This window comes from Haemaphysalis longicornis, unplaced genomic scaffold (genome assembly GCF_048455015.1).
Source record: "Haemaphysalis longicornis isolate Haplotype H1 unplaced genomic scaffold, Haemaphysalis longicornis Haplotype H1 scaffold_9, whole genome shotgun sequence".
NCBI classification, from domain to species: Eukaryota; Metazoa; Arthropoda; class Arachnida; order Ixodida; family Ixodidae; genus Haemaphysalis; species Haemaphysalis longicornis.
The window spans coordinates 142,426,014-142,452,389 of NW_027526460.1; the positions used below are offsets into that span (position 1 = coordinate 142,426,014).

Sequence of the window (26,376 nt, forward strand, 5' to 3'; positions counted from 1 at the left end):
GCGCCACGTTTTCTTTTTCAGGAAACGCTTCACGGGATGAATTCTTCATTATAACCGCGAATTTCAATGTAGCGAAATTTCAATGTAACGAAGTAAATTACGAATTTTACCGACTTCGTTACATCGAGGTTTAACTGTACACGGCGGAGGAGATCGCCGCGCGTACGGAACACGCGTACGAGGTCAAGCGCGGAATGGAGACCAAGTCAGCAACGCAGCGGAAATTCGACCTCCTTGAAGTGGATTTGGCGCACTCAGAGGAAGAATCCGGCCCAGATTTTGTCTTAGTGGATTTTGCAATGCTGAAGGACCTTTTTGCGCACGTCAGGTGCGGCAAGTGCGGGCTGGCGGCGCCGGATTTGAGGAAGGCTGACCGGCAGTACGACCTCGCTGTGAAGCTCGAGGTGACGTGCTCGGTTTGTGAACACCGTGTGGAACGTTTTTCCTCACCAAGGACCGAAGGATCTGGCAATATCACTCCTTTTGAAGTGAATATGAGGGCTTTGAAAAGTATTCAAAGCATCGGGAAGGGGGTGACTGCTCTGTCAGATTTTTGTGCTGGTATGAACTTGTCCCACAGAGGCCTGCACCACAAGACATTCCAAGCGCACTTGAGGAAAGTGGTTCAGGTTTGCGAGGACACTGCAGCAGCCTCTGAAGCTGAACAACATGATGCATTTGCGGAAAACGCACTGCGCAGTTTCCCACCCCTGTATCCTCTCAAACTTCCAGCATAAAAACCGCGAATGAAATAGCCTCACCAAAGAACAAAAAAAAGGGGGGCACCTAAAGCAAGTTTCACCCTCACACTTCTGCCGTACCCAATATTCTGGGTACCACAGTGCACTGTAATGGATGATGGCACTTTACGAAGGACTGTTGCAGTTTTCACGACGCCAGCAAGACACCACCAGATTTCACAACGCTAGCAAAATGCCAACCGATTCGAAGTCGACAAATTTTGCTAAATTCCTGATGGGGTCCGTTACTTGGCCTTTTCTATCTCCAGTTCTAGTTGACATTTTTGGAATCCAAAGACAGATTTGAAAATGGGAAGAACATGTCTTTGTTACTGGGAAATTTTGAAGCTACACTACTGACGGTTCATCTCATAACACATGGCCAAACTTCAAATGCAGTTTTCTCAGTTTCATATTTTTGGTCACTTCCCTCAGCCTTACGCAGCTTTTTGGAAACTTCTTTTTGCTTCATAAGGTCAATCTTGGTACCATTTTTTTCAGTACAGCCTGAGGCAGCCGATGACATTCTTAGTTTTTCTGTTTAGGCTACGCATAAATAATGACTTGCAGTTATTTTGATGAGCCAAAATATCGAATACTGCCATCTTTTGTACTTTACATATTTATTTAGAATGCCGTGACTTTAGAGAAAAACGAAGAATGTCATCGGGTATGGGAACTCTCTGGCTATCCATTCATGGAATTAAAAGCGACAAAATGCAATGCGAAAGTTCATTAAAGCTGCGTAAGAAATTACCTAATTGCGGTTTAGACTTTGTATGATAACTTTTGAACTAACAGCACCAGCTCAAATATAATTGCATATTTGAAATCTACAGAGAAAAGCACATCTGTGTGCAAATTTTCATAAGTTTCAACCTATAAACAAAAAAGTTAGCTTTAAGACCCTCGTCCCCCCTTAAAGGAGTTTGTGTGCCCTCACCGGCGGCGGGCGGTGTTCTCGGGCTGGCGGGGCTGTCCGCGGCGTGGAACGGCTGCTCCTGCTCGGCGGCAATCTCCTGCGGCGGGCAGGTGCGTGCCACCAGGCCCGGGAAGCACACCACCGCCAGGAACCAGTGGGCGTTCTGGTTGATGGGCACCACGATGAAGTCTTTGGAGAAGATGTCCACGTGCCGGGTCCACGTGCGCACGTTGCGGTGCCGCCGGGCCGCTGGCCTGAAAGGTGCAGCACCAAACGCCAACGGCGTCAGAACAAGAGGGCCAACAAACCTCAGCTCTGAGAGCAAGTAGCAGTCAGCTAGCGCTGAACAGTGGCAGAACACTAACACTGAATTGCCTACCACATACCGCAATTTTTGCTTCATGCTCCAAAGAATCTCCAGACACATTGCAGAAAGACAAAAACCACTTGTGGCCCAAAGTTACTGCCCCTTTGTTGGTTCATTTTTAAATGACATGATTGGCCCCAAGGAAGGTCCCTGCAGAACGAGAAAGCCTTTGAGAGGCCCAACCCCGCCTGCTCCTGTGGGCGCCACAGTGACAAAGCGCTCCCTGCTGTACAACGCCGCCTCTGGTGGTCGCATGCCAATCTCCTGCAATAGGAGCGGCCTCTTTATTTATTTACTTAATTCAAGTACATACCTACATCGCCCATTGGGCATTGTTGTAACGGGGTTACAATAGAAAAAAGAATACAAGCAGCAAATCATAACCAAACTAAAATTACACATAACATTATACAAAAGAAATCTGAAGACTTACAGCACAGCACCGTAAGAAAAGTACAAAACGCAGGAGTACGATGAAAGCAGTAATATTACAGATCCAAAATAAGCAACCAAACAAGGCACAAAGAACGGCGAATACAACATGTTAACTATATCAGTTATTTCATCAACTCAAAATTCTGCTTTCAATGGCTGTTAGGAAATCAGAATCAGAGAATACTGGTATTTTCAGTGCCTACCAGTCGCTAATAGAGTTTGAAAAGAAAGAGTATTGAAATACATTCAATCGACAGGTATTTCTCTAATTTTATATAGTACATGATCTTTTTGTTCGGCGTCTTTCGGTGCAACTAGGCGTCTTTAAATACCGTTCTTTGTTTATTCCAACCTTACCATGGTATATATTATGAAGACATTTAAGTCGTTGAACTTTCCGTCGCCCACAAAGGGGTTTCCATCCCAAGGCCTGTAGAACTTCAGAACTAGTTATTCTAAAATCATAATTACCTGTCACAAACCTCGCAGCCCTTTTCTGCACCCTCTCCAACTTTTCTTTCAGCACATTAGTATAAGGGTCCCAAGAAACGCAACCACACTCCAGAATCGCTGAACTCACGAGAGTCCCGCTGGGCCGAGCGCTCGGTTGAGGCGCTGGGTGAGGCGGGGGTAGAAGAAGGAGCTGAACACGTGCGTGCGCTGCCGCACCTCCTCACTCAGCCGCTCCAGCACCAGGTACCTGCGTTGGAAGAAGACGTGCCAGACTTTCAAGGGGAGACACTGGAGTGATTTGTAAACGCTGCAAGGGTGCTCGTGTAGCTTAAAGTCTGGAGGAGTCCCTACACCATTTTTCGAGTGCCCAGAATGCGCTTACGCGACTTTGTCTAGTAGAAAGATTTATTTGAAAGTGCTGTTCTACTTCCTGCATCCTCCTTGCCAATTTCGCACGACATTTTCTGAGACGCAAACTATTTCGGATCGGCTTGACTGTGCTGACCGCAAGGCTCGCTGGCCAGACGTCAGCTAGATGTCAGCTTTTCTTTTTTTTTACATGAAGGGAATATTGGGCTTCCAGAAGCCTTAGGATTTAAGGGTATCACAGAGGAAGTTAACTTCAAGGCTGTCGAGGGGACGAAAAGAAGATTAGAATGCTGGTGGACGCAAAGCAGAGAGGGGAATATTGCCTAGTACAGTTACCACCTGTAACAGGGAAAAAAAGTGTTTTGTGTCTAATAAGCTTTCTGTGCCGGCCGTAAGCAGCGCTAGTATTGAACCAAGCGTGTAAAACATAGGTATATTAGACCTTTTTGGTAAGATGACATGTCATCACCCCGCTACAAAGGGGAAACCAATAGCAATCATCATCATCACCATCGTCATAACTTATCTCGCCCAAAAACAATACAACTGCGAGGCCGTTCCCCTGGTGCTGATCTCACACAGTCCCCTCCTTTCTCCATGGCTCACCACCTTGCCACAGAGGACATGATGCCTGTCCATTTCACAGTGCCCTTCTTCCCCGCATCTAGTCTCAAGGCACCCGGTGGGGCGCTTATGATCACGACTTCAAACTCTCTCCCCCGGCAAGTCTCCACAGCTGCCCTCGGCTAGCCGGGGGACCCTGCTGGCAGGCGCAATATCCTCTCTTGGTATAGGCACAAACAAGCCAGGCACCTCCAGAGTGATGCAGAACGTTATTTAAACGCGTTGGTATGCTGCTCACAGCCCCTGCAAAATACCAAAACCACCCGTATTCCTTTATTTACGAACGTATTGTTGAACCAAGAGAACACTTTACAGTAAGAGAAATCCAGGTCAAAACCCATGAACTTCCAAGGTCGAACCGCAAGATTCTTTCACCTGTTGGTCAAACAACAGTTAGAGCGTTCGAAGCAGAGCAGGTGTGTACAGGAGCTGTTAGGCTTGTACCCAGAGGAGAACAGTCTCACCTGCCAGGCCAACTGCCCCCCTCCCCCCACCCCCTCATTCTCACTTGAGGTAGAAGTCAATGATGACGTCGTTGAGGAACTGCCCTTCCCGCAGGCACCGAAGGTCCGCACTGTGCACCGCAATGCCCCCCGTCCTCGGCGGCGGAGGGTACACCAGCAGCCTGCACGCAACAGGGGCGACAGCCATCAGGGCTGGGGAAGGTGGTGGAGCCACTGCTGCTACACATGCCCTCAGCCCACAGGCATTGAGCCACCCTGACAGGGGAGACAAGGTGCTGCGTGACCCTTCTGCCTCAACCATGTTTAATAAAGGGGTCACGGAGGTAAAACACAAGCACGGGGCATTACGAACACTGCTTCCTCCTGATGACAATGGTGCCAATGTTATCGCAAACTTCAAACAAGTGATTGAGATACTAACAAAATGTCTGGAACAGTGGCACCTTTTCAGCCACTTTGTAGCGATTTCTTTACAACATAATCTTGTATGTGCAATCAGTTTTTTGGTGTAGTTTTTTGACGCACCACTTGGAATTAATTTTACAGCTCATTAAACCTTGGTGGCACCAGTGGCAAGGAACCATTTTGAGTGCCCATTTCAAGAACCAAAGTATAATGAGCTGTAAGATTAGTTCCAATCAGTGGATCGAAAAACCGCTTCCTATTTGCATTCACCAGAGTTCATAGTATTGAGAAATATAAAGAGTAACGTTTTATGACTAACACTTCTGTCTATTGTTCCTCCAAAAATGACTATCTCGGGAACTAATTGACTGACTCAAAAAGTAATGGCATATTTGAAATCAGTGGGCGAAAAGCAGCAAGACTGACAAGTTTCACAGAGTTTACCTCAAAAAGAAATTGTTTTAAGAGCCATGTCCCCCCCTTAATGCACCAATAACTATGCTTTTAGTGCTGCTCCATATTACGGGACCGCACCACAAAATTGGAGTTTCTCAATCTTGCGGTTCTTTGCCTAAAAATACATCTTTCTTGGCTGCAACAGAGCTGAGTGAGTCACCAAAGGGTAGTCTTTCAAACTGAAAGTTGCATTTTGTCTTTACAGATCCTTCAACATCCCTCGCGTAACACAGCTTTACACAATCTCCTGCCTGATTGGGGTTAAGGCAAAGTTCAGGCACCCCGCACACCCCATTTGCTTTGTGCAGAGTAAGCTACCCACGCACTCCCGCTCTGCCCAACTGGGTCGGAGGGTGGCATCAAGGCCTGCCACTCGTGCAATGAGCTCTTCAAAGTACCTATAGAAGACAAGCAACTCACTTCAAATTTGGTCTCGCTGTGTCATTCTCCTGCGACGAACCCTGCACAGAAAAGGCCAAAAGAACATCACCTGTGGCAACCGCCAGAGAAAACACGTTCCCATCTAATACTGCACTGCTTTCAGAACATCTGGGGAAAAAAATAATAAAAAGCCGAACAGCTGCTGCTTCCGAGGCACCTTGAAGAAAACAAGGGGAACCGAATAAAAAAAAAAAAAAAAAGAAACCACGCTACTGCGATCTGTTCACTGCATCTTCCCTTACTGACACAAAATCCATAGCAGCCCAGGTCTTGTGGCAAACCTGTATTAACAAGATGCCACTGCCATGCAAGGACTTTCAAAACAGAGCCCACTGCGTTCGCAAGTGGATGGCACGAGGAAAGCCTGGCACAGCAGTCCTTTGCTTACCACCGTGAACCAATGAAAGAGTGGTCCGGTTTTGGTAGCCTCCACCTTTGTGGCCTCGTGCGATGCGGACGAAGCCGAGACACCGGCGTCAAACTTTTGAAGAAGTCTACTTGCAAGAATTCACAGAGGGAACAACACTGAAGCCTAAAGCAGGTGCAAGCCAGCTATCCCAGCTCTTTCATTGGTGCTGTCACGTGCAGCTTAAAGGAGCACTGACATGAAAATTTTGTTACACTTTTATTGCTTTTATCGATGCTTAATGGTCTGGTGAACCCGAACCAGCACCTCAAATACTTCAGCGCGCGAAAGTTATTACATTGAACGGCCTGAAAATCGTTTGTTTCGAATTCCTGCTGCGCTTTCATCCCGAACGGCGCATATGACAGAATCCCTGCCTGACCTCACAGCTTTGTGCGGACATCACCGGCGCCCGCTTACCACTTGCGGGGCCGCGCGTGAAGTGACGTCACGAGTTTTTGACGAGTGCTGTCGCGTCACGTCTTTTGGCTTCACGGGGTGATGTCACACTGATGTCCATTTGCTGAGTGCCGCTCCGCGCGCTGCTTCGTTGGCGCGATAAATGAGATCCAATTGAACCATGTTCTTCGCGTCGCAGGCCGCTCATATTTCAGCCAGGGTACTCTGTTGAGTGAAGGAAGTGAACTGTGCAATAATATTAACGCCGAAAATTGGTGTCAGTGCTCCTTTAACTACAATGAACACTTCTAATTCCACATTCTAAATTAGCATTGCTGGATGCAGACTCGCTTTTTTTCAATGATGCATCTAGCAATGTGATTTGATAGGCATGTTTTCCTGGCCCCATGAAAGCCTCCCTGCAATCGCCTCAGAAGCTCACAGTGAGGCAAAAAGAAGTATTGAGGTAGCAAGAGATGATACTGCTTGTGACAAATCTCACTAAAATACATCTTCGGACTCCACCTGTTTCCTCAATTTCAGTTAATAATGCAAAATGGGGGATCTGTAATAAGCCACCGCCACGGCACCGCAGATATGCCGAGCACTTCTCTTCCCTGGGGCCCCCAGCATTGCACTGGGTGGAGTGTGCGCAGCAATGAGAGGCTAAGGGGGACCGAACCAGATAGCAGCAAACATGAAACAGCAGCTCTCAAAAAGGAAAGGGGGATTTAGTTAAATCAAAATTGCGGCAAATTATTACCTAAACCGGGAAACAAATACCAGTGGGATACAAATACATTGTTTTCAATATGGCAAACATCGGGAAATAAAAAAAGTTATTGCATCGTGAATTTCATTAAACTGAAGTCCATTATATCAAGATTTGACTGTAGTTTAACAGGAATGGAAAGACACCCTGTTGTGCTGAGTGCTGAACCAGCCCCGTCTGCTTCCCATACAGACCTTTTTCCAGTACCAGTCCTCTTGGTGCAGTCAGGGCAGGAAAGATCTTGCTGACAAAAAACTTGCGCACGAAACATCCTTGTCACCCAATCTTTGGGCGCTGCCCAAGCTTGGGGGCTGAGATGGCCCAAGCAACACAAATAATCAAATATAAGCAACCACACAAAGGGCAGCAGGCTGCTAAAATCAAAGTATACCAATTAGCTAGCGTCCACAGTAGACGCTCCTATTGTAGCAAGGCTTGCTTGCGGTAAGAAGCCACGCAAGTCATAGCGGCAACCGTGGCCACAGACAAAAAGGACGCCTTCTGGGTCAGCTCAAAGGCCCTTTCCAGCACTTCAATGGAGGACCAATCACAGGGGCTGGCATCGGTGTCCTTACACACTAGAGCATCTCAATATGACACAAAGTCGGTGAAATTCACAATTTAATTCGTCACATAGGAATCTTGCTAGACTGAAATTCACAGCTAAAACTCACGGTTACCGCATAAATTGCACGCATAAATTGCACGCGGAAACGTGGTGCACATATGTCAAGCGAACCCACACCATCATGGATACCGCCCACACCGTGCAAGGCACAGCCAGCATCAACACAGCACTACCAGCAACCATGCAGTGATGGAGAAAACTGCGACGACAGCTTGCTACCATTGGCCAGCATAGAACTCTTCACGCAAACAAAGTTTCAGATGCAGAAAACTGTGCTATGAATCTTCATCGCTAGTGAAAGCAGCCATCAGATTTGGCCGTATGGGCGCGCTCTCGTTCTCTCACCGCCGTATCTGCTTGCATTCCTGCTGCTGCTTGCAACGTCATACCTTGTATAAACGCATGATCCGCCACAAGAGTGTTCTCTTTTTCCTTTGTGGCTCAAGTCACAACCACATGGAAAGGATAGAGATACTAATGCGAGGACCAGTTTGATGACATTTAGGCAATGAAGCCCTTGCAATTACAACTTCACAAGAGAAGCTCGTGTCCTAATAATTTCACCATGAACGGCCCACCAGTCCTGGCTTTACCTGCAGGATTCGCCAGTTGGTGACGAACAGGAAGACCACCGTGGTGGCCAACGGATACGTCTGCACAAGGACGACGAAGGTCTGCTCCCCAGCACAGTTCCTCAGGAGAGGGTGCCTGCCAGTTCGAAGGCAGGCACCCCAGCCAACTGCCAACACAGCACACAGCCAACCCTTATGGCATCGCAAGAGACCACGCATTGATCGGGCACCCAATCCACACAATTCAAGCCTCCGAAAATGGGGCCCATCTACAGCTGTCTGGCTGCCCCTCTCAATAACTCGAGAGGATGCACTGCTTTCCAGATACGTTACTATGACAACCTACTCTCGAAACCAACACCAGTGCACGATCACTGCGGCCGGGAGTGTGGGCTCTGAGCACCAACACAAAGTACCGACAGCCATTGCTGTGAGAAGAAGGGGGACCCTCCAAAATGAGTGGTGTCCACTGAGGCTCCAATGAAGGGAAAACCAAGCCGGTGGTCCTTGGAAAGAGACCCACCTGTGGAGAGGCCGCCGCCGTCGAGCGGGTGATGCGTGCCGCAGCGCCGGGGACGGTGTGGATCATCACGTGAGTGATGGAGGAAGAGGAGGACTGGCCCGCTGCTTCGCTCTGCATGTGTGCACGCCACACATGGCCCGCTCGTCAGAGGCCACACACACACACCCACAGAGGGGGAGGATGCACAAACAGGCGAGCCGGCCAGCCAAGCCGCCATGCACACCGCACCCAGCATGCCCGCCAGGAACCCCAGAGGTTGCACCCGTTCTCCCCACAAGATACCACCCCTAACGAGCGGGAAATTCCCACAGCGAGGAAGGAGCCGGGCTTAAACTCGTTCCCCACAGCGCCATAGAAAGGCCCACAGCACAGTTCTTGTTGCGCACGCAATCCCCGTGCAGTGCAGTGCTCGCGCGGCAGCTCTCAGCGAAAGCATATCTCAACCTCATGGAGGTGATGCAGCGTGCGCAAGCCTTGTCCCACTTGGTCCCACCCCATGAGCCAGCACAGCTACCGATCCCCCATTACTACCCCACAGGGGGAAAGTGGGTGGCCACCCCGGCCACCCTGGGGTGCCACTGCAGTGCAGAAAGCAGTGCAGTGCGAGTGAGCTGGCTCTAGTACCTGCGAGGATGACGACGTGGAGGAGCACAGGTTGGTCGTCTTGATGGCCGGCGTCGACAGCAACTGCAACGAGCAAACACCCAGATCAGCCCACCTGCTTGCACTGCCGGCAAGCACACAGCTCGTTTTTTGGGGAAAAAAAGAGCTAAAAAAATATGAACCATCTACAATAAAGAACACAGGACACCAACTCGCAACCACAAGGTTATTGGAACAGCACACAAATATGCACGGTCCAGAATGCAGTGGTATGCTGACTCTTGCACAAAATGAAGCGGAGAAACCGATCCAAACAGTGAAAAACACCATTTGAGGCATGAACTAAAGATAATCCTGGTTTAGCTGCTGCAGCAAGACTACTGTGACAATTGGGCCTGTGGGTGCATTTCGCTTTTCGCTTGCATTTGGCATCGCTAGCCACCACTGTGGAACAGCAGAAGGCCTATGGTATTTGGATGACATCAACAAGCCTGACAGGACACCTGGATGGGCATCGTGGGACTGAAGAAGCAAGCTGAGCTCACAGACTATTTCATCGTCAAAGAACGCATGCGAGAAGCAAATCGGTAAGTTCCCGTATGTTTCAATCTCTATGAACAGTCCAACATGTGTGAAGCTTTCAGGTAGGCTTCAGATAAGATGATTTCATATTTCGAACTACAAATGTAACAAGGTACAACATGATCCCCATTGGGTGAAATATATCCCGGATCAACACAATATGATTTTAAGCCACACTGAATAGCATATCATTCATGTTGACATTTAAAGTTTCATCCAATCACACAAAACTGGACTTATGATATACAGTTAAACCTCGATATAACGAAGTCCTACTTGGGGCCGCAAATTTCATTAAATCAAGAATTTCGTAAAATCGAGGTTTCGATTTTGCAGTTCATTTAACCAGTTATTGGGGTTTCAACACTTTGACCCTCGCCAGGCAGCAACTGCTATGTAGTTACCTCCCCACTTAAAGCGAAATTTGTACTAAAACTGGCCGCGAAAATTGTGTGAATTAAGAGTTTCAACACTTAGGCAATGGAATTCGGATAGTCGATGGTAGTTCATGTGTCATCGCGAAACCGGCGCTTTTTCCGCAACGCCTCATTAAATATGATAGCAGACTAGGTTTCCACTTTTTCTTTTTTTTCATTTCGGTCACTACTAAACGCTGCTGTTAGTCAATTGAACCCGCGTCCATGCCTCGTGAACTTCACCCCGGCGAGTTGCTCGTTCGAAGTTACGCCTATTTTCGTCCATTCAGTGGAAGGCTTAGGCGCGGCGTTGAGGGGTGCGGCAGGCTAACAGCGGAAGGCTGCTATGAAACTTTCGAGACTTTTTTTATGTGCAAAGGCTCTGCAGTATGGGCGCGTGATGCAACCACGACACTTGAGATAAAGCCATGATTGTGAGTTGAGCGGAGTACACGCGGACCGCTTCACCGTGTGGAGCAGCACTTATGTGCTCCGAAAAGCGGAAAGCTTACATAAAATATCTTCCAGCCAAATTCGATTAAGCAATTACTTTTAACCCTTTGAGGGTCGAATTTTTTTGAAAAAAACTTTCCCTGGTGGTCAAATTAGTTTATTACGGATTTGGAATGTACAAAATGTCTAAAGTCTAGATTAAATAGTAAAAAATTATCAGGAACAGTATTTTGGGGTCAGCATCACTTAGAATTGAGAAATGTTCAATAGTATTTCAGAGTGTGGTATTCCTTGAAACACGGGTCTACGCACAGTGCCTTATCACAGTCTGCACGCATAGAGCGAGTGTCCGAAAATGAGCCGTCTTCTTCTGAAGAAAGACTCTCTTCCGATTCAGACTCGGTAAAAGGAGCAAACTCAGAGTCAGATGAGTCATCGCGATTGGCGTCATCAGAACGGGCAGTTCGTTGGGCCATATCGTCGCTTTGCCGTGCATCGGAAGAACTCGAAGTCAACTCAGTAAACGAGGAGAGCAAGAATAACTCGTGTGCGCCGGTGATAAACAAGCTAATAGCAGTGCCAATATAGATAGAAATCAACTTCCGCCGCCCCCGCAACGGAGTCTCCGAGTAGGTTACTTCAGTTCCAAGCAAGGAGGGCAGGAATACCTAGTGAGCATGTGTAATAAACAAGATAAGAGCAGCGCCAATATAGATCGAAATCAACTTCCGCCACCCCTGATAGCGAGCGCCGATCAAGTTTCGCACGCCTCCAATGCGATCATGCGGCGAAACTGAAACCACGAAACGCGCTGACACGTACAGACGCCGTAACGCGCCGAAGCCAGAGAGTTCTGTTTTTCACCGCAAGAAGGTAGCACAATCAAATTTCAAACACTTCTTGTAAGTCCCAGGAGGTGGCAGCACCTCCCAGGGAGCATGAATCGTTAATATGGAGCGAAATTTCAAACGGATGCTCGAAATCGTACCCGTACGGCAAAGACCTTGCGGGACGGAAAACCACCGCAGTACACGTACGGCAAAAACCCTCAAAGGGTTAATGCCCACTGAGCCCTTACAAAACTGATTTCTCCGCACCGCAGCTGTCTAATGAACGCTGGTGAAACGAAGATGACCACGTTCAAAGAGCGCAATTTATTGCCACCAGCACTCGATGTTCAAGCCATAGTGAAGAAGTCCGTAAGCAGTGCTTGGCGTTTCTTGACCAGGGCGGGCTTTGCGTGACGCTCGTATGCTGACAGAGCTAACAAGGCTTGCTCTTAAACATTCGTGTGCGCCTGCGTGCCTCTGCAGAACGTCGATGGCATCCATCACACTTCGGTGGCTGTCAGTTTCACCGAACTTCCTCAGGCTCTTGTTCGGAACACTTTTCTTTCTCTTGGAGTGCTCATGCTGCTTACAAAACTCACCTAACGATGCACGAACAAAATATTAATGTGGTTATCAGCGAGCACAACCTAGAGCAGCAGCACCGTGAGCAATGACGCGTAGAAAAAAAAGCTTGAAGTAGGCTTCGGCAGCCTAAGCATAGAGGGCGCTGGCATAGGCAACGATGGAGATGTCAAAATGGTGGCTGCACTATTAAACCGTCCATGACCGCTAGTGGTTTGTGCAGCATCTTTCTTCGCTTTTAATTGTTGTTAACCATAGATTTCACCGCTTTTCTTTCATTTTAGCCTTTCAAGAGTCAATGCGAGTACTGAATTTTTTCAATGTAGGGTCTGAGAGGCAAAATATAACGTGCCTTGACCGGAATTTCGTTCTTCCTTTCTTGCCGTGACTTCGTTAAATCGGGAGCGCCGCACGAAATTACTTCGTAAAATCGAGACAAAAATACATGCATTTAGCAAAATTTTGATAGAAAACTTGAAATAATTCGTTATAGTGCGAATTTCGTTAAATAATGGTTCGTTATATCGAGGTTCAACTGTATCAATATATTGCCGAACCCCCATAGGATTCAGCACATCCAAATCATGCCTGCTCAATGTGCAAGCGTTTGTCCCCTGCATCAGTCCCCCACACTACAGAAGCATACCAGAAGTTGCGAAAGGGAACCCACAATTGTTTTTCCGTGCCAGCTCTTCATGTACCAGCCAATTAATGCCAACGGCTGACAAATCTTTTATGCAGGATACATGGTTATAACAGCTTCCATAGACAGATTGCAGAAGAAAAATAGAACAGTGTAGACCATCTAAAACGTAACCGCTTATATAACACGGGTTTTCCTGGCCTCTGGTAAGCCTCCCATTGAACTCAATGCATAAGCATACCGGTTAAAACGCGGTTGTCCGAAGTGCAAAACCGTTTGTAGTGCGGTTTTTAGGTGCGAACATTGATCGACTGGCACAGCGGGGGCATCGTTTGAGGGTCGAGAGAAAGAACAAAAAAGACTGAATCAGCCATCCCACACAATGGGCGCTCCCTGCTTCCTCGTACGTCAACATAGAAAAGGGAAAAAAATTGGCAGCCTTTAGTTCGCGTATTCCGCGTTTGGAAGCACGCGATAACAACTGCCCTTGCTTGACACACCACGAAAAATAGCGAGCTCTTTCTTTTTCTCTCCTCCTCGTCACACGGGCACTTTCAATCACGACTGAAGTGAATCACGATCGAGTTTTCGAGCGCGCTCGACGCACTGCCGCTGCACCGATTGCACTTGTGCACGCCAGATAGCGCTAACGATGCACTTGCGGCCGGCGTCTGGTAACTTCGCGCGGCCGTAGGTATACGCAACTATGTAAATGTTGCTGAACGCTTATATGGGTCAAGTTATTTGACACAATTTGCAGCATTAGTTGAAGTTGTCACCTTCTGTGCCATTACTGAGCGGGGACGAGAGTTCGCCCGCTCTTGTTCGATCGCGCTTGAGAAACCAGGATTGAGTTTGAGCGGGATCGAGCTCGATCGCGATTGAAACTGCCGCGTAGCAGCGCTCGATCCAGATCGAGCTCAATCTGGATCGACATAATCGCGATTGAAAATGCCCGCGTGACAGCGGTATAAGTTGTTTCTTTTAGGGCATTGTGCAGATAAGCAACGGCCCTTTTTGGTTTCGAACATCTGGAGATAGCGAGCCGCGATGCCAAAGGTTTCCACCACCCGTACCTTGTGCTGATAAGCAACACCACCTTCGGCATGGCGAACGTGAGCTTGGGAGAAAAAAAAATTGCAGTTGCGTTCTTATCACGTTGTACTTATCACATCATAGACGCTACGAAACAGATGTGCTTCCTAAAAACACAAACACAAAGAAGTTAAAGCCACGCTTGTAAGCCCTGCAGCAGTGGCTGATGTGAAAAAAAAAAAAAAAGAAGAAATAAATACCGCGCCTCTATTTTAAGAGGCCTTTGTTTGAGTTATGATAAACAAAAAATGATTGAGAAGTAGGTTGCGATGTGGTTGTATTCGCAAATGTTTTGATTACAGTGCCGATTTTCGAGGCTTCTGCGGCATGCGTTGTATTATGTGATTTACACTAATAACAATGGGCCTTAAAAATTCCATGAAGACAAAACACAGCTGTTCAATTTGAAGGAACGAGTCTTTAGCAACTCACACGGCTCCATTTCAGCCACGAAAGATGTTTTTTTAACTGGAAAAAAAAAGAAGCAAGGAATATTGAAAAGCATTCAAATTTCTCGCTGCAGTAAGTAAACTACTATGGGCGGGGGTGATGGAATATGGGCTACACCACTACAAGCACAGTTCTCAGTGTGTTAACTGCCCGTTAACAGCCAAACGATACCATCAAAAGGAACTAGGTACCCCACCACAATCTCCCAGTAATTTTTTGTGGGGGTGACTTGTGTTGGTGACTGCAAATTGCATAAAAAAGATGCTGATGTCATTGAAAAAAATGCTGGAAAGCGGCTGGGTTTCCTTTATGCTTTCCTTTATATACAGTTAAACCTCGATATAACGAAGTCGTACTTGCGGGCGAAAATTTCGTTAAATCGAGAATTTCGTAAAATCGAGGTTTATTTAACCAGTTATTGAGACTTCAAAACCTTGCCCATCGCTCAGAAACAACTGCTATGTAGTTACCTCTCCTCTTAAACCGAAATTTGTACTAAAACTGGACGCGAAAATTGTGTGAATTAAGAGCTTCAACACTTTGGCAATGGAATTCGGATAGGCGACAGTAGTTCGTGTCGTCATAAAACCGGTGCTTTTTCCGCAACGCCACATTAAATATGATAGCAGACTAGGTTTCCACTTTTTCTTTTTTTCATTTCGGTCACTACTAAACGCCGCTGTTAGTCAATTGAACCCGCGTCCATGCCCCGTGAAATTCACCCCGGCGAGGTGCTGGTTCGAAGTTACGCCTCTTTTTGTCCGTTCAGTGGTAGGCGTAGGCGCGGCGTTGAGGGGTGCGGCGGGCCAACAGCGGAAGGCTGCTATAATGCTTTCGAAATACTTTTTTCATGCACAAAGGCTCTGCAGTATGGGCGCGTGATGCAACCACGACAATCGAGATAAAGCCATGATTGAGAGTTGAGCGGAGTAAACACGGACCGCTTCACTTTGTGGAGCAGCGCTTACGTGCTCCCGCTAAAGTGGAAAGCTTACATTAAATATCATCTGGCCAAATTTGATTAAGCAATTACTTTTATGCCCGCTAAGCCCTAAAAAAAACTGATTTCTCCGCATCGCAGCTGTATAATGAACACGTTTTGACCACGTTCGGAGAGCAATTTATTGCCACCAGCACTCGATGTTCAAGCCATAGTGAAGAAGTCCGTAAGCAGTGCTTGGCGTTTCTTGACCAGGGCAGGCTTTACGTGATGCTCGTATGCTGACAGCACTAACAAGGCTTGCTCTTAAACATTCGCGTTCGCCTGCGTGCCTCTGCAGAACGTCGATGGCATCCATCACTTCAATGGCCTTCGGTTTCACCGACAGTTCCTCAGGCTCTTATTCAGAACACTTTTCTTTCCCTTGGAGTGCTCATGCTGCTTATAAGACTCATCTAATGATGGACCAACAAAATATTAATGTGGTTATCAGCGAGCACAACCTAGAGCAGCAGCACCGTGAGCAATGACGCGTAGAAAAAGACACTTGAAGTAGGCTTCGGCCTCCGGCAGCCTAAGCTAGAGGGCGCTGGCGTAGGCAACGATGGAGACGTCAAAATTGTGGCCGCACTATTAAACCGTCCATGACCGCTAGCGGTTTTTGAGCAGCTTCTTTCATCGCTTTTAATTGTTGTCAACCGCATAATTCACCCCTTTTCTTTCATTTTAGCTTTTTAAGAGTTGATGTGAGTACTGAATGTTTTCAATGTAGGCTCTGAGAGGCAAAATAAAACGTGCCTCGACCGGAATTTCGTTCTTCCTTTCTTGCCATGACTTCGTCAAATCGAAAGCGCCGCACGACATTACTTCGTAAAATCGAGATAAAGATACATAAATGTAGCAAAATTTTGATAGAAAATTTGAAAAAAAAAAAAAAAAAAACGTTATATCGCGAATTTCGTTAAATCGAGGTTCGTTATATCGAGGTTCAACTGTATCTCGACTATTTGAAGTTTGCAAGATTGGTATCAGTGGTATCAAGACAAAGCAGTCTTTTTAAGAACCAAATGTGTTTAACAAATGAAAATGTGTTTTGTCTTCATTGGCCCTTTAGCATGTCACAGCAACACCTGCGCCATGAAACGGATGACAGTCAGGGTGCACGAATTAATTCAGGCCTCCTAGGGGTCGCCACCACTTTGCAAACATGAGTGTTGTTTTCGTATCTAGGCCTGCTTAGCACCCAGGGCCAGGAATCGCACTTTCGGGTGTAACTGACATTGCCAGAGTACTACGACACTGCAAGACTACGTCACAGGTGCAAAAGCAAAGCCCCAGTCTGTTTCCCTCTCTTTGTGGCACGTCTCACTCCGTACCTAAATTCGGGGAAGGATAAAATAGGTACCCCTTTTGCTGCATCCTGTAATCTTTGAGCTTGGGCTAGTTGGTTCTGTTGCAACCGCCTCACAAAAACAAACAAAAAAAAATGTGAAGATGAGAAAAAAAAAAAAAAAAAAAAATCAGATGAATGACGCTTTTCTGTGAACTACTTTTACACAAGACTTTTTATCGCACCAGGCAATGTAAACGGCAGAACGGCCCAAAACGGCACATAAAGAGCGTTATTTTATGACAGGCTAGCATTGTACGTGTACAGAAAACCAGGCGGTGCTTGAACAAGTACCTGAAGGAGCACTGACACTGGCTCCAGCGGTATTGAAATTTACTGCCGAATCCAAAAGCGACACAGGAGTGTGGCGCACCCTGTGTAAGCACGCCATCAGTTTCCTGGCACAAAAGAAAACTCGGGTGGTTGGACACGCAACCTGCTTGGACGGTGAGTGAGTCAGCTTCGTCGTCCTCTGTCTATGCTTTCAGCGCGATTTCAAAGTGACATCTTGCCCTTTACGTTGCCCAGTGCCGTAATAAGTCCAGCCATTAACTCTTTTCTTTGTCCCCGTCTGTGCGATGTGATGGCGCTCACCGCAGGCGAGGGCGACGAGCGGATGAGGATCTCGTTGGCCTGCGTCTGCCTGATCTCGCGCAGAAGCGGGCCCGGGAACTTCGTCCGCAGGAAGGCCTTCTGCTCCTCCGATAAGGGTGGCTCGGGCAGGAACGTGATGCGCTTTTGGCACTCCTCTGCAGTGGCACCAAGGGGGGCAGAGGCACAGAGAGCGAGCGCACTCGGAAGCTGCACCGGGCCTACAAGGAGTAAAGCCCAACTAGGGCAACTCAAGCGAAATAGAGACGTGAAACAACAACAACAATGCTTTCTTCCTCAAGTGTGGGAAAATAGCTGGCAAGTCGGCTCCCTCTCCTCTGTTGTCCTCAGTGTGCAACCAGCATGGCTCTTCGATTATCAGTCCAGGACTAACCACGGACTCCCACAGAAGTAATCCAGCATCGGTTTTTCCCATACATTCCTATGGAGTGGGGAATCCTTGGACTACCCACGGACTATCAAGGAGCCCCAGCCTGTGTCGCAGGGGCGTTGTGGTTTCGAGATGAGGAAAACTTTCGGCTGGCGTACCGTCGCCCTGAGGGTCAAAGTAGCAGGGCATCTTGCGGGAGGCCATGCCCAGCTGGGAGCGCAGGCGGACCGAGCACTCGCGCGTCGTCTCCACGAACACGACGCCCATGTTGCGCGCCAGGTGGCCCAGCACCTGCACCACGTCCGTAGGGCCCAGCTGGAGGGCGACCTCCGACGTGGAGGCACCGGCGTCTGCACAGAGGACAGCGAGGGAGCCAGGGGAGCAGCTTGTGCTCCGTCCTCTTCAACGAGCAACACAACTGCCACACACAGCCGTGCCGTCTGCACGATCCCCCTGGCTGCAGCTGAAAGACTATTCAACGCAGAAATTTGGGCTAGTCGGCGAAACAACTCCAACATGGTAAAAAGTGCGACAAGACAGGGACACAAGAAGCACTCACCCTGTAACGCACAGGTAGGTTTATGTAGAAAAATTCATGCTTATTCTACCACGCAGACTTAGAATTGGATTCTGGGAGGAGTTCTGCGTCCATACCAATGCTGCTAGCCACTTTTGTTGAAGCCGGTTTCGCCTTTGAGACCGATTATAACGTGCAGACAAATTTGAAGGTTAATTTTAGCAAGAAAGGGAGTGCGGTAGAATCGTGCAAATACGGTAAAAGTGCCTCGTCTCACGTCCCCATCTCGTTGCGCTTTTTACTCCGTCGAAGCAGAAAGAAGCCCGACAGCACACCAACTCTGCAAACCAAGCACAAATATCGAAAGCAGCAGGGAAGAGCACAATACCGTATTTACACGATTGTAAGTCGACTCGAATGTCGGTCGACCCCAAAAAATTGCATCTCTCACACACACAAACACACAAAAAAGCGAGTGCCGCCCAGAAAATCGTATCACAAAGAGAAGCTCAATGATCGATGCTCCCACAAGAGCCGTGCGCTCGCAGAATGCGCGGTAGATGTTAAAAAAAGAAAAGCTTTTGTATAAGCACCCGGAATAACCATGCGCTGAGGGTTGAGCGGGAAGAACACATTCACTGCGAGATGACAACCATCAAAACAAGAGGCAGCGGCCACTGCCGTGCGATACCAAAACAAACAACATGGCGGCTGACGGAAGCGACCACGTGCGAAGTACTTTTGAGCGACTAGCCTCCCACCATCGCGTTCGGAAGTGTACTGAACAATGTGATATGATTTGGGCTACGTTAACGCCGCACATTGAATTAAGGGATTCCCTAATACCCATTTTGTTTATTAGAGACGAATAAAACACTTCTTGGCGCGTTTTTGCACGCGATTCGTACACGTTGGCGTTGCACGGGCGACTTTTGCTTCTACTGCTTTTAAGCATTTTAAGTTTACCTCGGTATGACGCGTGACGAGCGCGGCACTGGGAGTAGCCTGATGACTTGCCCCAATGGGGAGGCGCGCTCTTCATGGCGGCAGCTTGAAAGCGCTCGGGACAGCTGGCTGGCGCCGCCGGAGATGTTTAGACTTACCACGGCGGCAGATATTTAAGGGGGGACGTGGCTTTCAAAATCAACTTTTTTATTTCTTTGTGGATTTTGATGAAAATTGGCACAGCAACTGGAAATGCTTCTTTGATGACACCATAAAAATTTCAAACTAATATTTTGAAAACTTTTTTATGTATTAAATTTTCTTTCTGTTCCGCTTGTACCGAGCTTGAGCGGCTTATAAAACATGATAGAAAACTTGTTCGAAGTGCTTTGCATTCCCAAATGAATGGACGAGGTCGTGACAGTTTTAGAATTTTTTTTTTACAACACAATGTTTTTTAGTTTTCATTTTTTTAGAGGTTAATGTGCAACAGGCATGTCAACTGTGAACGATTATTTGAACAAAAAAAATCACAAAAAACAAATATGGAAAACTAAAAGTGTCACGACCTGAACAGTTCATCAAGGAATGTAATGCAAGAAACGGAATCAAAATAGACCCAGCAGTCATGAAGAAATCCCTGGGACAAGCGACACAGGTGGCAAAAAAAACTGTTTTGAGAAAACGGCTTCCGAAGTTGCAACATAGGTTTCACATATCAAAAGTCGTCACGGTTGTAGCCTTTCATGTCCTTTTGAACATGGGGCTTCTGGAAGGCCTTGCCTTGAAATTGGAGTGCCTTTTCAGCCTTTCTCTTTCCAGAAAACATCATTTTCAGCTCCTCCGTGAAGAGTACATACCCCCCTTTGCAAACCAAACGGAGGGGAGATGGGTTTCAATGGGCTTTCAATGCAAAGTAGGTTAGTTGGTTGGCTGTATCGCACTGGACAACCTCCTTTTGCAGTGTTGTCACCATGGCAACAAGTTAAGCATTTTTTAACTTAAATTTGAACAGTTTTGGCTTTTTTTTCATGTTTTATCTTGCCTGGCACACCAACTTAGTACTCATAGTGCAGGTGTTCATTGCCAAAAGTTTGCATACCACAAGGTTGAAAATGAGCTACTTTGAAGCTTGGTAATGTATTCTGCATAACTCCCAACTTCAATGCAAGAGCATATTTTTTTTACTACTTTTGACATTCAAGGCATCCAATATTTCTCGCAGCACAGCCAGTATGCCCTGAGCAATGGTATCAATAATTTCCCTAAAAAAGTCACTGTTAAATGCTGCCACAGTAACGTACATTTTTAACGCAGAGAGCATATTTTTATTCCTATATTACTAACTCAAACCTGTTTGCATGAAAATTACAAGTGCACGGGAAACATTGCGCAAGAAAGGCGATATGGCTCGCGCGCATCGCAGCGCACGCTTACCGCGACATATCGAGCTTTGATTATACCTGATATGGCTGGTCAGGTCGCTTTTAAGATTAAAACTAACGTCGCAGGCATTAATTACAACTACTGGCGTTCAATCGTAACCGGTTGCCCAGTCATGTGATGCTCCAATGCGCGTCACCTGTTTGCATGAAAATTACAAGTGCACGGGAAACATTGCGCAAGAAAGGCGATATGGCTCGCGCGCATCGCAGCGCACGCTTACCGCGACATATCGAGCTTTGATTATACCTGATATGGCTGGTCAGGTCGCTTTTAAGATTAAAACTAACGTCGCAGGCATTAATTACAACTACTGGCGTTCAATCGTAACCGGTTGCCCAGTCATGTGATGCTCCAATGCGCGTCGGCTATGCCGTGCGCGCCGCAGCGTTTGACGCGTCGACCGTTTCTTTCTCAAGGCTAGCGAGCCCACAGTCAAAACACAGCAATAACTAAGCGTGTAAACATCGCAAATCCGACTAAAAGTTCACTTCACGAACCGCTATCGCAAGCGCGCACACCGCGTCACCCTCCGGGGTCTGGCGACGGTAGAGTCACGCGCACCACGAAGCGTTCGATGACCTCCGCCTTTCGAGCCACACAACTTCCCGTAATCTGGCTCGTTATCTCTGGCATTCCCATCGCGATAACGTCCGTTTTGAATACCACAGATTGAACAGAAACTCGGCCGAGCGAAGCGGCGAAAACGAACTCAATCCGCTCGCTACGCAGCTCAGGCGGCCGCCATCTTGCGTTGCGCCCGCGACATCCAATCAGGAGGGTCGTCGTTCTGCGCCCCGACCGGAGGACCAATTGCGCTTCAGCATCTATTTCTAGCTTCGTTTGTGCGTCGTTTCTTTTCTGCCGTTTGTGCGTTTGTGAATGAACGAAGATAAAAGAGACGAGCGGAACCGGAAAAACGATCGCTCGGCCGATCTAACCATATCAAAATGGCCGCGCCCGGTGGCACCGTTGCGGAGATAGAGCGCTCCGAAAATTGCCGTTTTTTTCACCCTTTTGCGCTGATAGTTTGTCACCGCGCCTGACAAAAGTATTTTTTTATGCCACTTTGCGACCCTTTTCAGCGTAAAAACTTTGCAGACGCACAGAATAGGAAACACAGAAGCCGAATATGCGGGTTTCAAAAAAACGATGTTTTGGTCATTTTTCCGAAGTTGAAAGCCGCGTCCCCCCTTAATTGGCGCTTTCCGTAGCGGCGCGGATGATGCTTTATAGTGTCGTTTTCAACCACATTATCAGCTCCTTTCCTGCCCAAACGCCTTTGTTTGTGCCTTCAGTGATATCTTAAAGAGCGGTTAGAAGCGGTCGCTGGAGCTACGCGCACCTCTTCGCAGCTGGTGATGCCGCCATGTTGCTGCCGCCGATCACGTAGCGCGCAGCATGCGGGTGGTATTTGTGGCAGCGGCAGCGCGACGCATTTTCGCGAGCAGAAAACGCCCCATGCGGTTCACACTTTAGACCATAACCATGGGAACGAGGGTGCAAAGCTCTCCCCAACTCGTAGCACCCCCGATTTCTCGTTTCCCTTGCCGTTACTAGCTGTAGACGGTTCGATTTCGCTTCTAAGTTGACCCCCCAACATTGGATTGTCAAATTTGAAAAAAAAAAAAGGGTCGACCCACAATCGTGTAAATACGGTATATTGCAAAACACAGTTTGAGTTAGGAAACTTCGTGCAGCCACCACAGGCAGGAATGAAAACGGCAGTGGGACACTCCCAACTGCCTTGTCTTCTCGCACAATGCTGCAATGGGGCGTGAACCTGTCCCCAGCTGGATGCGCCCACAGTTTGCCTGCTTTGCGTCACCTCTGTGCTGTCACCGGCCAACATTTACCCGGTACAAGGCAGCACATGCTTCCCGTAGTTGACTGGCCGAGGGGCCATCACTGCAAATGAGTTTGACACATGTTCCTTGAAGCGTGCTACCAACCCAACCCTGACCTCTCAGCAGTGATGGGCAGAGTGCTGAGGAGATGCCGAGCACGATGCTTGTTGTCCTAGCATGAGATTTGAGCGTGTGTGGACGCACCTGTGCCCACGAGCTTCTGGCGTTGCTGCAGTGGGGCCCGCAAGCTGGCCTGGCAACAACCAGCGCAAGGTGCCCACAATTTACCGGCAGGCTTGTCGGGCAGCCTGCTATTGGCGGTGAGCGCGAACACAGGCGGCGCTGCGAAGCGCGCCTCCGTGACGTCAGCTTAGGGATTCTCGCATTTGTCGTCTGCTTCACTCAGGATCACTCTCCCTGCTGTTTATTTGCGCCCGGTCAACGTCTGATGCTTGTCCGCACCGGAATTGGCGTGTGGCTAACTTTTTATCATAATAATAGGCTTAAAATCGCATACACTAGCTCATGGTGTCAATTAAAGTATAGTTTTGGATACCGCTACGGGAGAAACATTGCCGGCGCCACCCCATTCCTTGCGAAGCCGGTCCTGTGCGGAGCGCTAAGAGTCGGAGCTAGGCGTCAGCTTCCCATGTAAGCATTCGAACAAAAGGAACAGTCAGCTGCTAATAACCGACAACAGCGAAAATGGAAGACCAAAACAAATTCTAGGCCTTCAGGGCTGTCGGCAGAAGGCATCACGATTCCCACGGTAATCATATGTAAGGTAAAACAGTTTTTGCAAACTTGCCGAACGCTCGAACGCGTTTTGTCACATCACTTTACGTTGTCAAAGCATGAAAGTTTGCCGACATGCACTGTAGACTGCAAAAACTGTAAGTTGAGTTCCAAATAACCCAGTGTGTATATACGCGCGTGCTGATTCTATACCAGGCATCTAACCAGTACGGAGGTTTATTGAGCAAAACAAGTCACGTCTTCGTTAAATTTATAGTAACACATATATGTTTGTTAAGACCTGGAGGGATATTTCGGAAGATTTTGCACAGCCATATCTTCCCGATATTCGGATATGCGTTATAGGAAAACTGCACTCAAGAGGAGGAGGAGGAGTAAGGGGAGGAGGGGAAAACTTTGTTTTACAATTAAATTGATCTGGTTAGTGGGCCGGGTCCTCAGTGCAGGACAAGAGAGTAAAAGTAATTTTCTTCAAATCATAGAACGCCATCCCGAGTAGAATAGGATTTGATCTTCGCGCCTGGAAGGGTTGAAAAGCAATAAAGAGCTACTTGGAATTCTTCTTCGGTTTCGAGTCTTGTAATATATGCAGGTGCACTATTTATTACGTTAGTTAGCGAGTATATCATGCCTTCAACACCGTAATCATGTCATCATTGTTCGAGTTGAGAGTCAGTTCGTTATGATAACGATATAATTACGATAGAAATTCGAAGCACAAAAGCCGCCTTCGAGTACTGTGGACCACGTTGTTTAAGGCGCGATCGCGGTGGCGTAGCACAAACCTTCTCATTGTATTTACATGTGAATAAACAAAGCACGCTTCGGATATGCACCTTCTTGCACGCAGCCGTAATGAAAGCCAATTTGTGAAGAAGGGAATGTATGCCATACAAAATAAAGGAAATATCCACACGAGCTTTGTGAGGCTCCCAAACATCCCGAAACCTCCTAATAAGAAGTTGGTGACGGCGCAGAAAAATTAATGCGTTGGGCAGAAAAAAAAAGCAAGAAACATTAATCCGATACAAGACAACAACGAAAGAAACAGAAGAAAGCCGCTTTATTTCCTGCTGTGCGATGAGCGTGTAGAGGCCGCTGCTTGGTACGTAGTATTAGACTGTTGAGTCTTCATAGGAGCATCTCAAAAATACTGCAGGGAAGCTTACGCATTTTGAATACTTATCGAGAAGCTCTGATCGCTGATCCTCGCGAATAAGCAAGAAAGGACCAGTTACACACGATCTTCTGACCAATACTCTGAAGGAAGTTGTTCTCTATCTCTTCGTGTGTTGCAAACTTGTAGGGGATACAGCTTCAAATTATTCAGATGCGTCAGAAGCTGGCAAAATAACTGAGTCGCTAGAAATACGCTTTTTAACGCACTACAGCAACGAAGCGGGCGATTTCTAGCCCAGGCACTGTTGCCCCTCCCAAGCGGAGTGTAACAGACGACAGCGGCGCGAATCCCTAAGCCGACGTCAGAGCCAGGGGGCGCCACTCAAAGATCTCACCGCCAATATAGGTGGCTCTCGCGCTTCCGCATTGCACACCTCCACACAGAACCATGCCCATTCAAAGGGCTCGTCACTGCCCCTCACTGCAATGTATTCAGCGCAATGTATTCAGTTCCATACTATGCTGGACCAGAGGGATGTGCTTTCTTTTGCATCACAGCATCTTCTTTGTTGCCTGCTGGCCTGAATCAGAAAGAACTGCTGACACTGTGTGACCTTCATTCCTCTCATAAGTGTAGGAAATAAATAGCTTCTTTGTCAGGAACTTTTTCTTTGAAAGCTTCAAGCACCATGAACAAGAAAGCAAATGTTGCTGCACTCGTCGTTGTCGGGGGCCCCAGCAAGCCTTGTCACAAGACAGGTGATGACTGCACTAACAGAGTTTTTCCCTGGTCCTGGTGTACGCAAACTTTTCGGGTGCAACCATAGTGTTGCCAGCCTCGGGCAGCTAAAGCAAGCAGGGCGGGCCCCGCACATCTGGGTGCTCCTCGAATGCCAGGCATCCCCCCAACCAAATGGAGCTCTTTCTGCTGCACAAGATCCCATCCCAAGGCAGCCGGCCGCACTTGAGCCGTGCCCACCAAGGCTGCCCGGGCCTGAGACAACGACCCGAGCATCGCACTTCCCACGTCATGGAGCAACCAATCATGGGCGACTCAGCTCGAGCAAGACTGCCACTCTCCAGAGGGCCCTTTCAAGGTGCACACACCTGTGCCAGGTGGCCGGACAGCGAACTCAAAGCCTCGGGACTCGGAGGCCGTGACCCAGTGGGCGCCCGCGGCCACCTTGTACGAGCCGATGCGGATACTCCGGCAGCTGAACCGCATGGTGGCCGCCTCCACCACCGCGCCACCCCGGGACGGAGGCAGCGGCGATGCCACTGCGGCCACGCTGCCGCCACGTGGGCTCTGGGGGGGCGTCTCCTGCACCTGCACGACAACACGAGGCACTCTTCACAAACCACTCGAACAGCAACAACTGGCCACAAATTGCTCGAGGAGGCCAATCTCTTGGGGTGGCAAGAAACCAACCCTGTCATCCGAAACTCGCACCATCAAGAGCCAACTACGCAAGCAGAAAACGAGCCCAGTTCACTTCTTTTTTTTTGTCTGCTTCCAGTCTAGAGTATCCATTCTAAAGCGACTCAAATACGGGTACTTGTTTCTTGTGCTTATCACATTGGCCACACTGTAAACGCACTTCGTTATGTGTTAAAACAGGCACAAAGCTTTCAGATTAAAAAAAAAAAAAAAATGACCAAATGATTTTTTTTTCTTTTTCTTTGTTTTCTTCTACAGCTTCGAAGTTTTGTATTCTGCGGGTTAGCGAAGCTGTCGGCTGAAAACCTCCTCAAAGTGCCACGGCAAAACACGAGCTGATGAAAAGGCACCATAGCAAGACATTCATAT

The 26,376-nt window shown here is 47.9% G+C and overlaps 1 protein-coding gene across 1 annotated transcript in view; it reads right to left on the reverse strand.

Annotated features, from left to right (window-relative positions):
* Nucleotides 1-26,376, reverse strand: part of LOC144152590 (uncharacterized) — a gene marked incomplete in the record, with an annotated part of 83,020 nt that overhangs the window by 23,251 nt on the left and 33,393 nt on the right. Inside the window, 9 exon segments of the mRNA XM_077683899.1 lie at nt 1,684-1,916; nt 3,045-3,164; nt 4,419-4,535; nt 5,656-5,696; nt 8,977-9,087; nt 9,601-9,663; nt 17,555-17,709; nt 18,101-18,292; nt 25,677-25,896. Coding sequence (XP_077540025.1) covers nt 1,684-1,916; nt 3,045-3,164; nt 4,419-4,535; nt 5,656-5,696; nt 8,977-9,087; nt 9,601-9,663; nt 17,555-17,709; nt 18,101-18,292; nt 25,677-25,896 — 1,252 coding nt within the window.